The sequence below is a fragment of the Palaemon carinicauda genome, chromosome 44, assembly GCF_036898095.1.
Source record: "Palaemon carinicauda isolate YSFRI2023 chromosome 44, ASM3689809v2, whole genome shotgun sequence".
Lineage (NCBI taxonomy): Eukaryota > Metazoa > Arthropoda > Malacostraca > Decapoda > Palaemonidae > Palaemon > Palaemon carinicauda.
The window spans coordinates 7,804,052-7,818,804 of NC_090768.1; the positions used below are offsets into that span (position 1 = coordinate 7,804,052).

Consider the following 14,753-nt stretch of genomic DNA (forward strand, 5'->3'; position numbering starts at 1 on the left):
AGCATGCCGCATTGCGTCAAAACATGGCAGCTTTACAGCACCTTCCCACTGCTGATGCGGTAGCTCACGCATGTCAACGGAGGGTGCAGCATGAACATGCGTTTGGCAGGGTCGACTGCGCATCGGTGGTGGAGCTCTCACAGGTGGAGTGTGGGAGCAGGCAGCCGCAGTATCTGCTGAGCGCACAACCGTGGCAGGTTGTAGGTTAACAGGTGCAGTGTCAACCTTCTCAGCACGATACTCCTGCATGAAGGAAGCAAGCTGAGACTGCATAGTCTGCAGCATGGACCACTAGGGTCTATAAAAGACGGCAACAAACGGAGCTACTGTCCGTTGTGACTGAGGGTCTAAAACAGCTTGTGCGGCAACAGACGGAGTTACTGCCTGTTGCGGTACCACCTTGCCTCTCTTGGGAGGTGTGCAGTCGTCGGATGACTGCGGCGAGTCCGAACTGACCCAGTGGCTACACCTAGGCCGTTGGACTTGCGCGGAAGGGACCGACTTGCACTAAAAAGCTGCAAGATTTGGTCCATGGTTTCTGCGAGAAACCTCTTCCGCAGACGAGGAATAAATGGGCTCTCTCGTCTTTGTGTGGGTGGGGCGATCACGTCGGCAACGTGTGTAGATACACCCGAAACCACCGAGGGAAAACGTCTGTTCGTCGATCAAGGCCTGTGGAACCCATAAGTCCTTCGACATTACTTCTCCCCTGGGCTTGGGAGCTTGTAAGAGGTATCGGACTAGGTGAACAACTGGCACGAACAGACGAACCCTCGAACGCAACACTGTAACACTTTGCGCATATCACTTTATCACTTTTGATTTTCTGTTAGCACTTATTTCACTGAAATCGAAACTTTAACTGATTTCTATCTGAAACACGCAATCCTATCCTTCATTAAAAGGTAGTAATTGCGAAAACAGTTTACAATGCAACAGAAAAACATAATTAAAGATAAAGAATTCAGTGGCTGGAAAAGAGACTAAACACTAGATCAAATAAACTACGTTTAAAATCTCTCACCGCATAAAGCCTGGGAACAAGAATAAAACTCTAGAAACGTTTTACCTTCTTCCCCTACAGCGACTAGGGAGAAGAGTAAAAAACGAGAACAACGTTACCCGCTTGAACAAAACGTTTATTCTCCTCTCTCTCCCTTCGTCTCTATCTCTCTCTCTCTTCTCTCTCGACTTAGAACCTGAGAGAAGAGCCCAATTATATATCGTTAAAACATATTATTTGCTAAAGGAAAAAACTGAAAGGTTTCCCAAATAAAAAGTTCCTTTATTAGAATTTAAACCATTTAAGCTAAGAAAGAATGAACGAAACGCTAGAATCGGTTTACTCTTACTGCAACGTGAAACCGTGAAATACTCTCTCTCTATCGTAACGATAGAGCGCATGTTGAACGTTCTGAACGTCAACAACTGCGGAGACTAAACTAAACGTTAGTTCATCTTTGAAAACAGTATAAATTCTTAAAAGGTAAATACGAAATGACGGGCTCAATGTTAATTAACTTCGGTTCCAAGTAAGGACCGCCTACTATTAGGAAAGGTCGCATATAAACAAACATAAAAATTAATTTTTATAAGTTTATAATAAATGGAAAGTTAATCGAAGAGGCCTATAAAGGCGGAGAGATATAAAATAAATAGATCTATAACTTGTTAAGCAAAATTACCAAAAACCTAAACACACTTCCGTCTAAGGGAAGGGTCGGCCATTTAAAAGTGAGAGAGAGTCCATACTCTCTTCGTCACCAACACTTCCGTCTAAGGGAAGGGTCGGCCATAATTAAATCTATCCAAAACGAGTTCAAGTTTTGAAATGAAGATAAAACCCCTGCATAGCGAAAGCTCAAAACTGGAATAGTGTACTTCACCAATTCGTTGTGAAAACAAATCCAGTTAGGGACGGCGTATTTAGTAGGTCTTGCCTGTGGCACGACAGAGGGAAAATTGGTTCTATGTTGACATCGAGTACTTGAGTACCTACTTGACAGATGGCGCTGTTGATGTACACCCCCACCTGTATAGCGATCGCTGGCGTATTCCGCCCGTAGATTTTTTCTGTCGGGCAGCAGGGATGCAGCTATATGATCATCGGGTAAGTTTGATATTGGAAAATTGGCTTATATAGCAAATAAATGAATAATGTACAGATGAAAACAAACGAAAAAGCTTTCGTAGGTAAAAAACTAAAAAGAAATGATGTATGTGTCTTTTGAAGGAGAATGAAATTAATGTAGTTTAAGAAAAATAGAAAAGAATAACAAATAAGATGAAATTCCATGTAAATACGTCTTCCCATAATAGGCTGTGACAGAAAGTAAGCCTCCGAAAAAAAGTTCTCTGTTATAGGACATTAGCAGTAGAGACAAAAACTGCAGGTAAAGACAATTACACTAAGTATAAACATCATAGAAATAAAAAGAATAAATAGGCTTTAATTATCCCACTATCTTCAGTATGGAATTTGGCATTTGAGTTCTCATACCAAGATTGCATCTCGGGGAGAGGGTAGTCGAGCAATTTGGTCGTCTCCTGGTAATATTGAAAGAAATGCTGACATCAGGTTGAGCCAGCCATATATCTTTAAAACTAAGGGAGCCTATTGAATTTGAGGGTCAATAAGTATAGTTTTGAAATACGGGCATTCAAAGTTTTTCTTTGAATTTTTACAAAGACAATATTAGTAAACATGATCATTAAGAATTTTATGTTCTTTTTTTGGTACTAATAAAAGAAAACAGTTATTTATCATAATTTAATCATAAATGAAGATCCTCATGCTCAATATCTTGCTTCTTTTGCTTGTATCGGGCAAGGCTGTTGCCTCTCCATCTACACAACACACACACACACACACAATCTCTCTCTCTCTCTCTCTCTCTCTCTCTCTCTCTCTCTCTCTCTCTCTCTCTCTCTCTCTCCTGAACTCTTAATAGAGCAAATTTTCTTCTTCCTTATGTTAGCAAAATGTTGAAATTGTCTTTTCCTTTTTGAAATGATAAAATTCTTGCCGAAAACGAGAAAAACAAACGTAAAAATAAGTGAATGTCAGAGGTCAAACTCAGGCTTGTGGCATGACTGAAGAGCGAAAACATCTTCTGCGACTCGTGGAAGTTATACAGATGCCATTGATCACAATTTCTTTTACATTAAAATGTAATAATTATAAAAATTTATGATAACAGAAGAAATACTGTACTGCATTTTCTTGTAGGGAACAATGTTTATGGTTTATAGAGTTACTTTAACTAATTACCCTGTAACTATGAAAGTAAGAGGAATTTTGACAAAATACTTTGTATAGGCATTCTCCATTGCCATATGAAGCTCAGTTAATTTTTTCAGGATTTTGTGTTTTTCTTCCTATACCCCTATATACTGCCATTCCAGCCGGCCCCCTTAAAGAGCTGAGTGTGTGAGGAAGACAAGTTTTCCCAATATACTATTTTTTGTGAAAAAATTTCAAAATCTATTTTAATGAATAATTTTCTAAGGTACTTTGTAAAATCTAACTTAGACCAAATCATGTTCATTAATATTATCTTAAGAGGAAACAAAAGATAATTCTAACATTAACATACCAGTTAATTCTTGAGCCATTTCCTTCACACGCTTATCATAAGTCAAAAAGGTAGACTGCTCTTGTTTCATAGCCTCTATTTCTGAATTCAGTCGCGTAATTTCCCCGCCTACATCTGTTATCTTTGTCCGCAGCAGTCCCATGAAGTAACTCTTATCTTGCACCTGTAAAAGAAATACATGAATTGTCCTTTTTTTTTTTTTTTCAACACAGGGGAAAAATTTATATCAGAAATTTCTACAAGGATAAAAATCTTTATAGCTGCGCTATAGTTATTTCTAGAAGCTGGAAAGTTCCTGAATAGTTTGTGATCAACAAAATATGCAGTACAAGAGTATGATATTCAGTTTCTTTAAATATTAACAGATGTAACAAAAATATTTTACATACAGGAGAGTGCACATATATATTCAAACCAAAAGAATTATCCAATAAAAAACTATAATAGAGATTAATGATAAAGATAAAATCAAATGGTATATAATACAGACAAAACAGTCAATATTTCTGATGTTAAATTCTAACTTATCTTTATGCAGCTAAATACAGTAGGGTCCCGAATTAAGCGTGTTCGAATTACACGATTCCCCTTTTCCACGATCGCTATTTTTCAAAAATAAATTTTCTGTATCCACGAGGCTGTTCAAAGTTCGCGAGTCAAGCACTACAAAATGTATCAAATCTTTAGTCTTTTTAAGTATATTGGTAGCCCTAAATACGGTGATTTATAATAAATGTTACAAAACAATATTAACATTACATTTCATTAACATAATTTCATAATGAATAGCCTATTTAAGGATAAAATTCCACATCAACAATGAAATCAACTGTTAACTGTGCGAGTCCAGCTGACAAAATGTAAACAGAAATGTGGTTACGTTCTCGGCAATCTTTATCTTTCTCCAACCTTACGATAATTGTAATGGTAGTGTTAATGATGGTATATTAAAGCATTATTTTTGTTTAGTACAGTATATTTAAAAGCCTTATTTTTCCCTCTGGGCGTTCAAGGTTTTCACGAGTAGACTGGGTTCGTTTATCGGCAGTGAATAGCCTAAACTTCGGTAACGAGTCGTCAATATTTTGTCATATTTTAAACAGTAGGCTATACATTTGATTTGCAAACATTGGTTTTGTAGAGTAGACGGTAAAATAAAATCTAGAGAGAGAGAGAGAGAGAGAGAGAGAGAGAGAGAGAGAGAGAGAGAGAGAGATTTGATGGCAGAAATCTCTCTCTCTCTCTCTCTCTCTCTCTCTCTCTCTCTCTCTCTCTCTCTCTCTCTCTCTCTAGTTTTATTTTACCGTCTACTCTACAAAACCAATGTTTGCAAATCAAATGTATACTGTTTAAAATATGACAAAATATTGACTACTCGTTACCGAAGTTTAGGCTATTCACTGCCGATAAACGATAACAAACCCTTTAATGCAAACTAACTGTATCCTTTGATATTCCTCTATATTTATCACGAATTCCTTCTATACCTCCTCAGACACTCTTATTTCAAATATCTAAATTATTCTTATCATAACTAACACCATCTAGTCATTTTCATTCCATTATATCTATTATTCCTCTGGATCTTATTCCCTTTCCTTATTCTGTTTATTCGATGGGATTCGTTTTTCCCTTTACCGTCTTTCAGAATCTATTTTTAGCCACTGGCAACCAAATCCCCCCGTCCCCCGTCCCCTACCGTCTCCCCTGCGAGTTCACCCTGGCTATCTCAACACTCCCCCCACCTTCATCCTCCCCTGTTCTAGGTCTGTCACCAGCTGCGTCATAATCTCTCTCTCTCTCTCTCTCTCTCTCTCTCTCTCTCTCTCTCTCTCTCTCTCTCTCTCTCTCTCTCGTTATACAATACTTACAAATAGATGAAGAAACCAAAATCGGTTTTCTTGAAGTGTCAATTAAATACAAAACGAAAAAATTATACCGTGTATACATCCATTTCAATCATAGCTTAAAATACGGTAACCGATTTCGTCCGCAAACCACTATTTTTTAGGAAACACCATTCTATTCCAGAAAATTTTTACTCTTTAAATGTCAATTGCGCTATAATAAAACATGTACTTATGTTGTTAAATTTCGGGTGTGTTTTAAAAATCGAGTATTGCTAACTTATTTTTGTTTTACTTTTGGCTGTGATCACATCAGCTGATGTCTAGCTTCCGCGCGAATACAATAACAAAGAATTGTTTACACCATTTCTTAACTTATTCAAACCATCTATACAGTTAATATTACACAAACACCAATGTGTTATAACCTATCATATTTATTGTTTAGTACTTTAAAACCATCCTCTCTCTCTCTCTCTCTCTCTCTCTCTCTCTCTCTCTCTCTCTCTCTCTCTCTCTCTCTCTCTCACACACATCGAACGTTATAGCGGTAACCTAATTGTTTGGTGACTTTAAAAATAGGCCTAGTACTTTCTTTTTTTACCTTTTTTTTGCATATGGATCCATAATTGAGGTGGGTACAAGTTGACTTATAACTGAAGTTAGGAAAAGTATTTTGGATATGGAATGGACAATTATCTTTCGTAACAGTTTAGAATTATCGTAAGTTATCACTCTGTCATTAGCGGCAGTTTGCTATTGTGGATTAAACGCATAAGGAAAAAAAAATTTCCAGCTTTGCTACGAATTTAGGAATTTATATGGATACGGTAAGTAAAATATTTGTAATAACATAATGTTTACTAAATGTTTGTAATATCATTAGTTATGACTTAGATCATGTGTGTTTAATGCATTCGTTTGTTTATTATGATCGAAGATGGAGCGTAAACAAATGGAAGGTTTCCGTTTCAGGCGGCATCATAAAGAAAAACATTTCATAAATGGCATTCATTTCATTTATTTGAAAGTTCTAATAAAAAATAATTAGAACATTGGTAATAACAAATTCAACATATAATCTATACTTGGTAAAATTGCTGTCAATTCAAAAACACAGATGTATAAATGCGTCTGTTTCTTCGGTGTGATCAGAGATAAACGTAAACAAAACATTGGTTGTCGTTTTCTATTGTGCTTTTTAGCGTGTTTAGGAAACGCATGATATAAAATCGCCTTTATTTTGATAATTCTGGATTTTCAATCATACAACAAGCTACTGTAGTCTATAGAGTGATGGTTTTGCTATTCACCAGTTGTATTATACAATAGATATGACAAACATTAAAATTTGTCTGTATTTTGGGTTGTGTTATAACGGGAAATATATGGTGTTTACACCTATCCTGGTTGTAATTTTAACTATTTTTCAAGTTATTAGAACTTTAAAGTATATTAAATGTTTTATTTATTTACAAAAACAATTTGATATTATAAAGAAATACAGTATAGTACAAAGAAAGTATTGGAAATGGGTAGTAAACACATTTGAATAGGCAAATTGCTGGTTGCCATGGCCACAATGGAATTATTTCTGTTAGTTGTGTGTTTCGAAATTCGCGATTTTCCATCTACACGAGGTCATTAATCGACCAAATTCTCGCATAATTCGGGACCCTACTGTATAACAATGAGTAGGTAAACAATACTGAAAATGTAAAAGATTTAAACATATTACTAACAATACCTGTCTCTGTGGCCCTCTGACTCCAGTTTTCATACCACTGAGACCCTGTTGGGTAATGGGCCTATCTACAACACTAATCTGAAAAATCAAGAGAAATTATCAAAATTCTTAATCAACAAAATCCTTTAAAAGTTTAGAATAACTGTTAAAAATACTTTTATCAATAAAGTCTAATAATATTTTTATATTAATCTAATGTAAATTACAACCAGAAGATTGCTTCAAGTCAAGTTTTTATTAGATAAAGTATACTCATTCATAAATCTGGTGTATCTCTTAGCAATGAAAGAAATAAAATAGAATCATAATATTGTATAAACAAGGTAGGCATATTCCTAACCTTAACTGATCATATAGCCCAAATAGCATTAAGCATTACTTATCCAATGTAATATGAATTAAAGTACATCAAGTAATACCCACTTACAGGTAACATATTACTGTATAAGTACAATATGCCAAAGAAAAGGGTTAGGGATAATTTAGAGGAAAAAAATTATACTGTATTAGCCATAGTATTTCATATTGTTCTTAAATTCAGCAAAACATTTATGAGGACATAGCAAACAGCCAAATATCTCAGTTGGACTTAGTCTGTGCTTGAAAAAGTCTATCATATACAGTAAAGGACAGTTATGAAACAAGAAATTATATATTTTCTTATATTTGCATATGAAGATATGTAGCCGGAGGCAATAGTCCAATTCCAGATTGATTACAAGCGATCATGGCCTCAAGTTTCTCTAATATATAAATTTATTATATTCAACATGATACGAAATATAAGATTCACAGGGGAAGGGGGGGGGGGAAGACATGACCGAGACAGGAAGATGCACAGGGCACCCCTCCCCGGTGGGGTGACACATCCTTTTGCCCCCGGAGCCCCACGGGAGAGTGAACCACTGCAGATATCACCAGGAACACTGACACTGGAAACACACTGACTGCGCACTTTACCACTGGCGTCAACAAGGAGACACTGGCACTGGGGAGCCTACCTGTAACACCTAAATAGGCCAAAACCTTCCTTAGGTTCCACGCATCATCAGCAGTAGCACAAACTGAGAAGAGCCTCCTTCCTCTGATGGGGTGCATTAAACACAAGAGGAATCCCTTAGGCCTGAGGGCATCTTCTTCCTGCCGCATACTTCCTGGGGAATGAGCCAGGAGTGCATGCAAAGGAGCGGCGATAGCAGATGCACCCAATGTGTGGAAGGAAGATACAAAAAAAAAAAAAAAAAAAAATAAGAAAAGGAGGCCCCGTCCTACTTGGTACAAAGGGATGATTGCAAACAGTCATGCTCCTAGCAAGAGCACAGTGTAAGTCATTTAACATAAAGAAAAAAGGATTTACTGTAAAGTCATCCTCCAACAATTGAGTGTCTTTCTTCACAATAACAATCAATTGGACAGCATTTACTTCCTGAAAGAAAAAGAAAATTGAAAGTTTGCTTAAGGGCGCAATCAGTGCGTCTATACTTGATGCAGCCGAAAACATCAGTGAAGGTACTTAGGCAGATAAGGGGCCAGGGCTCCTCCCCCTTGCTCCCACCTGTCAATTAACTGCTTGTTAAACGATTCAACGGCTGTCCCGCTTCACTCTTAAAACATACTCCCTAACAAAAGGATGATGGTTTGTATTCCCATTGGAACAAATAAATTTTAACATACAGTATACATTACCATATACTGAAATTCACTTTCAGATATATTATTCCTAATTTAGAAGTATAAACATAATGTAATCAAGAAATCTAAGAGGTCATTAATAACTTACAGGGGTACTGAATCCTATACCAGTCGCTACACCAGTTCTTGTTCCAGGCCGTTGCATGCTTGCTGTCGATAAAAGTCTAGTAGCAGTACCTGGTGCTAACCTTAAAGCAGCACTGACTGGCCTAGCCGTGATAGGGCGTCCAGATGTTGTAGGTCGACTCATTCCATCTCCCTGTTAACAAGAACTATGATATATTGACTTGAGGGAATTTGCCCAACCCCACCAATTGAACTAAAATAATTTCTATACTTAAAATAAATACACCAACATACATACATACCTACATAAATGCATATACAGTATATACATGCAGTATATGCAAAGAAATATGTAACAAAATTTTTCAGAATTTTTCATCTTAAAATAAATACACACATACCTGTACAGTATATATATACTGTATATATGAATGTAAAGAGAGTTCTATATGAGAAAGTGATTGTACCAACTGTGATGTATGGATCGGAGTTGTGGGGAATGAAAGTGACAGAGAGACAGAAATTGAATGTGTTTGAGATGAAGTGTCTAAGGAGTATGGCTGGTGTATCTCGAGTAGATAGGGTTAGGAATGAAGTGGTGAGGGTGAGAACGGGTGTAAGAAATGAGTTAGCAGCTAGAGTGGATATGAATGTGTTGAGGTGGTTTGGCCATGTTGAGAGAATGGAAAATGGCTGTCTGCTAAAGAAGGTGATGAATGCAAGAGTTGATGGGAGAAGTACAAGAGGAAGGCCAAGGTTTGGGTGGATGGATGGAGTGAAGAAAGCTCTAGGTGATAGGAGGATAGATGTGAGAGAGGCAAGAGAGCGTGCTAGAAATAGGAATGAATGGCGAGCGATTGTGACGCAGTTCCGGTAGGCCCTGCTGCTTCCTCCAGAGCCTTAGATGACCGCGGAGGTAGCAGCAGTAGGGGATTCAGCATTATGAAGCTTCATCTGTGGTGGATAACGGGGGAGGGTGGGCTGTGGCACCTTAGCAGTACCAGCTGAACTCGGTTGAGTCCCTTGTCAGGCTGGGAGGAACGTAGAGAGTAGAGGTCCCATTTTTGTTTTGTTTCATTTGTTGATGTCGGCTACCCACCAAAATTGGGGGAAGTGCCTTGGTATATGTATGTATGTATGTATGTATATATATATATATATATATATATATATATATATATATATATATATATATATATATATATATATATATATATATATATATATTTCTGGGTCGACCTGTGACGCCCGGTGAAAAGGGTCCTTCTTATCTCTTTTCTGATATAAATACTTCCAAATATACCAGAGAAAGTTAAAGCATGGAATGCAGAGGTTACTACCCTCGCGCGAGCACCCTAAGGGCGTCGTGTATAAAGAAAGGGCGTGTGATAACCACTATTCACAGGTCGTCTTCCATTTAGATCAATCCTTCCTCAAAAGGGGAGCCGCCCTAACGGCACCAACTGAACTCACCTGATCCACTCAGCGACGCCTGCCTCGAGCGCCCTCTACACATCCTTCTGTTGGACTTGTACTAACGACGATTGCTTTGTTTTGTGTCTCGCTTTTTAGCTGTTTTTTTGTGGATTTCTTCATCATGGCTGAAGCTCTCCTTACTCCTGCACCAATGTTAAGTACCATAGATGGTTTTGACAGTTTTTTAAGTACCGGGCAAGTTTGTGTTAAGAAATAGGAAGTGTTTTTTAATATGTTCGGCTTCGTGCCTTCCGAGGCCCATGCGGCCATTTTTATTGTTTACGCTCAGTGCGTTTTCTTTTTACTATTTCGTTGCCCTTTTGGTACTTTTGTCTTGTTAGGTTCATTTAATCTTAAATTAAGATTGTAGGCTGTATGCCTCTGTTTTTTAACCGTTTATCATTATTTGTGGTACTTATTAGTCGTTTACAAGTCCGTTTACAGTTAACGAAGGATAGCGCTCGGGGTTTTATTACAGTTTAGTACCGCCGCTTCGGTAGGCATTTTATCGTTATGATTCTTTTTTGACTGTGTTCAATTCCCTTTCGCTATTCTTCGTTAAGCTTTTTATTATTATTTTCGGACAGATGTGTTTATAATTTTGAGGTTCGTGCTTGATTAGATTAATCGTTGTAACCTCCGAGTCCGAGAGACTGGAGTTCCCGTTTTCTTTATTATAGACTCGGGGGCTCCCTCTCTGTCTCCCCCTTCTGGGTTTTTGACGTCATAGACGAGTTTGTTTAAGGTTACGGCGTTCTTTCTTGGCTTATAGTTGGTTTTGATCCTTTTGTGTTCGAGTCGCTTATAGGTACTCGGCCTGCCTTGCGTGGCCTTATGTTCCCCCCCCCCCTTAGTTCCACCCTCTCCTCGCTCCGGCCTGGGAGTTGGGTCGGGACATGATTCATACTCCGGCATGAGTTTTACTCTAGAGCCGGGAACGCTCATTACCTAAAAATATTGCGCCCCTTCCACAGGGAACCCTCCCCTCGATGGCTCTCCGCACCTTGACTCCGGCCACGGCCCTTAGTACACACGAATCTAAGGTACCTACCTTCCCCCCTTTTGGTTGTTTTACTCTCCGGTACGTCCTACCGGAGTTCTATGGGAATTTATTACTACTTCGTGTTATGTATCCCTTACTAGGGTTAAGGATCTATTACCACCATAACCCCCCCCCCCCCCCTCATACATGCCGGGCCCCCGCGCCCTCCGGCGCTTTCCCGTTAGATAAGCCATATTGTTAAAAGTAATTACTCCGGAGCTCTGGCTCCTACATCTATCATAGTATATCTTTATTTTGTAGCAATTACGACGGAGCTCCGGCTCCTTTAGTTACACGACCTCAATTCGGCACTTCATCGATAAGCTTCCTTGTCTTTACTGTTATTTTACTTAGTAAAGCCCGTAGGAAACTTTGTACTTATTGATCCTTTTTATTACAGAAAGTACGCTGTGCTGCCAAGGGCTGTTCCGCAACCTTTCTCGATCCGGTAGGCCATGACGTCTGCCGGTCGCATGCCCACTGTGCGATCTCTTTTGTCCAGGAGGACGGCAAGTCACCCTATATGATCTGGTTCCAGGAAGCATGTGCGCTCTGCTATGAGCTTTCATCCATTCTCCTCAATGATGAGGTAAGTTAGCGATGTTATCTGCATGCTAGTTTTTAAGGCTCCGCTTTATATATTTGGTTGTTTGTGTTTCTAATGCTTTTATATGGCGACGCAGCGTATTCAGATATTATCCTAATCCTTTCTGTTGTAATGTTTCCCGTCTGCCGTTCTAAGTTACCCCTCCTTTTTCAGGCTGACGAGGATTCACTCCGGACGGCCGAGACCAGCCTCCGCTCCTGGGTGTCTGGTTTCGGACGAAATGCCCCGACCGGTTGCCCCTACCTCCTTGATACAGACATGGCCTCCCGGTTATTCCCTGGTTCCTCCTTGGCCGCAGTACCTCTGGAACATGCTGCCCCCATCATTGCGAGTATCAGGGCGGCCCTTCCGGTAGAAGAGGAACACCTGCTCTCCGGAGACATCTCATCCCTGGACATTCACACCGAACCAATGGAGGAGCAGGTGAGTGGTGTGGATATGGCAGAAACCTTTCTTTCCCCTACTCCTTCCTCCTTTTCCTCTTTCCACAGCTTTGACAAACCTCAGGCTTCTCCTTGGGAAGGTTCCGTCTCGGTCCGTCCCAAGGTGAAGCCTATTCGTAAGAATAAACCCAAAAGCAATACTTCAGCTTCGCCACAGTCTATATCTCCGGTCCCAGGACCTTCCTCAGCCCCTGACGTTCCAATGCTTTCACGCACCCCTCCTCGTCCTAAAGGACAGAAGGGTAAGTCCGCTAAGTCCAAGGCTTCCGCTGTAGGTAGCTCCTCGGATGTCCAATTAACCTTGGAATTCATTCAAGATATGGTGGAGTCGAAGCTGCAAAGACACTCCGGGGTCATATCAGAGCTGAAGGACATGGTGGCTAGCCTCATAAGAGACAAGTCTCACCCTGATCCGTCCCCAGTTCCTGATGCATCGAAGCTTCCACCCTTCGATAAGAATAACCCTTGGAGGTTCGCGAAGCATGCCCCTTATTTGGATGGTACGCTTACGATTGAAGGGTTGGGGACCCGCCCTCTAGACGATCTGGAGTTCTTCCCTCCGGACCTCCAGTTCCCCTTCAATGGCTTTGTTTGTTTACGTGAGCACGCTTTAGTACGGATGGACAAGGTCCCAAAGGAGACGATAATATTCTGGAAAGAGCAGGCCAAAGCTGTCTGGGCTCGTACTCTGGCGGAATGGGGTTGTACTAATTCTAAGTTAACCCCCCACAAAGGAGCGTATACAATCTTTATAACTCCTCCGTCCATCCCGTCTCCGCTTACTGACAAGATCGCGGAATTGACTATCCAGTCAGTTAAGGATGGCATCCCCATGCCGACCCTTAAGGAAACGGATCCCACCTCTCTCCTCGTTCCTGGCACCTCGGCGCTCTGGAACGAAGCTTCTTCTACGTTTACGGTGGGTAAATTAGACCCTGACTGCGCTTCCTCTCTCTTCTCGGAAAGACTCCCTAAGATCCCGGACCACTTATTGAAAGTAGAGTTCAAGACGAGAAACCGGCTGGCGAGAACTCTCAACTCTGTAGTTTCATCAGAGCTGATAGCTTCCTTATACAGCGACGAGCCACTCTTTCGGGTGCAGGCAAAGAACCTCCTGCAGTCGTTCCAGTCGGACCTACATGACTTCTGGACTGCGAGAACTAATTGTCGGAAGCATGTTCTCGCAGAAGCCTCTATTCGGCATGAGCCCAACAGACTCATCGCATCCTCCTCTTGGGGTAAAACCCTGTTCCCCCAGGAAGAAGTCGATAAGGTTCTCCAGGACGCAGCGAGGGCTAATCGGAACCTTCAGGTTAGATGGGGCCTCTCAAATAAGCGTAAATTTGAGAACATGCCTCGTCAACCCTTCCCAAAGAAAAAACAAAGGTCCTATGTTCCTTACAAGACGGGTAGAGGCCAACTCCATCATTCCGCAGGCCCTCAGTCCTCAACTGCCTCTACGTCTAAAGCCGCCCCTCCTCAACAGATTGTCTTCCTCTCGGCTCCTCAAGGTTCCCAACCGACTTAGGCTACTTTTTGGATGACCTCCCCTGCCTTCAATCAGGCGTACGAGACCTCGGGTTCCTTTCGAGGATACCCTAGAGGCAGCACCAGGGGTAGAGGTCAGTTCCGCCAACGAGGCGGACCTAGAGCCAGAGGTTCCCGAGGAGGACGTGGGGCTAAGTTCAACCCCACGCAAAGCAACTCCGGTAGGGGGGAGACTGTATCAGTTTCGGGACCAGTGGACCTTCGGTCCTTGGGCCCACAGTATAGTCTCCAAAGGCCTGGGCTGGAAATGGGCACTAGGCTCTCCACCTCCGATAGTGTCCTTCTTCCAGAAGCCCACTCCCTTCCTAGAGGAGTACACCAAGGACCTCCTGAAGAAAAAGGCAATAAAGAGGGTACGGTCACTGAAATTTCAAGGCCGTCAGTTCACGGTTCCCAAAAAGAATTCATCGGCGTTGAGAGTGGTCTTGGACCTGTCCAAACTGAATTCTTACATTCTTTGCGACAGGTTCCGCATGCTGACTATCTCTCAGGTACGAACCTTACTTCCCCGTGGGGCCGTCACCACCTCTATCGATCTTACAGACGCCTATTATCACGTCCCAGTAGCAAGAAACTTCTCTCCTTACCTCGGCTTCCGCCTAGGCAAGAAATCTTATGCGTTCAAAGTGATGCCGTTTGGTCTCAACGTTGCTCCCAGGATATTTACAAAGCTCGGGGTGACGGTGCTA

General features: G+C 40.8%; 1 protein-coding gene across 5 annotated transcripts in view; it reads right to left on the bottom strand.

Annotated features, from left to right (window-relative positions):
* Nucleotides 1-14,753, bottom strand: part of LOC137634471 (intraflagellar transport protein 74 homolog) — a 180,458-nt gene that overhangs the window by 66,680 nt on the left and 99,025 nt on the right. For all 5 annotated transcript variants that reach the window (XM_068366888.1, XM_068366887.1, XM_068366891.1 and 2 more), the window contains 3 exons: nt 8,971-9,141; nt 7,191-7,268; nt 3,597-3,759 (listed from right to left, as the gene is read on the bottom strand). In XM_068366888.1, coding sequence (XP_068222989.1) covers nt 3,597-3,759; nt 7,191-7,268; nt 8,971-9,141 — 412 coding nt within the window. The remainder of the gene's footprint in view (nt 1-3,596; nt 3,760-7,190; nt 7,269-8,970; nt 9,142-14,753) is intronic.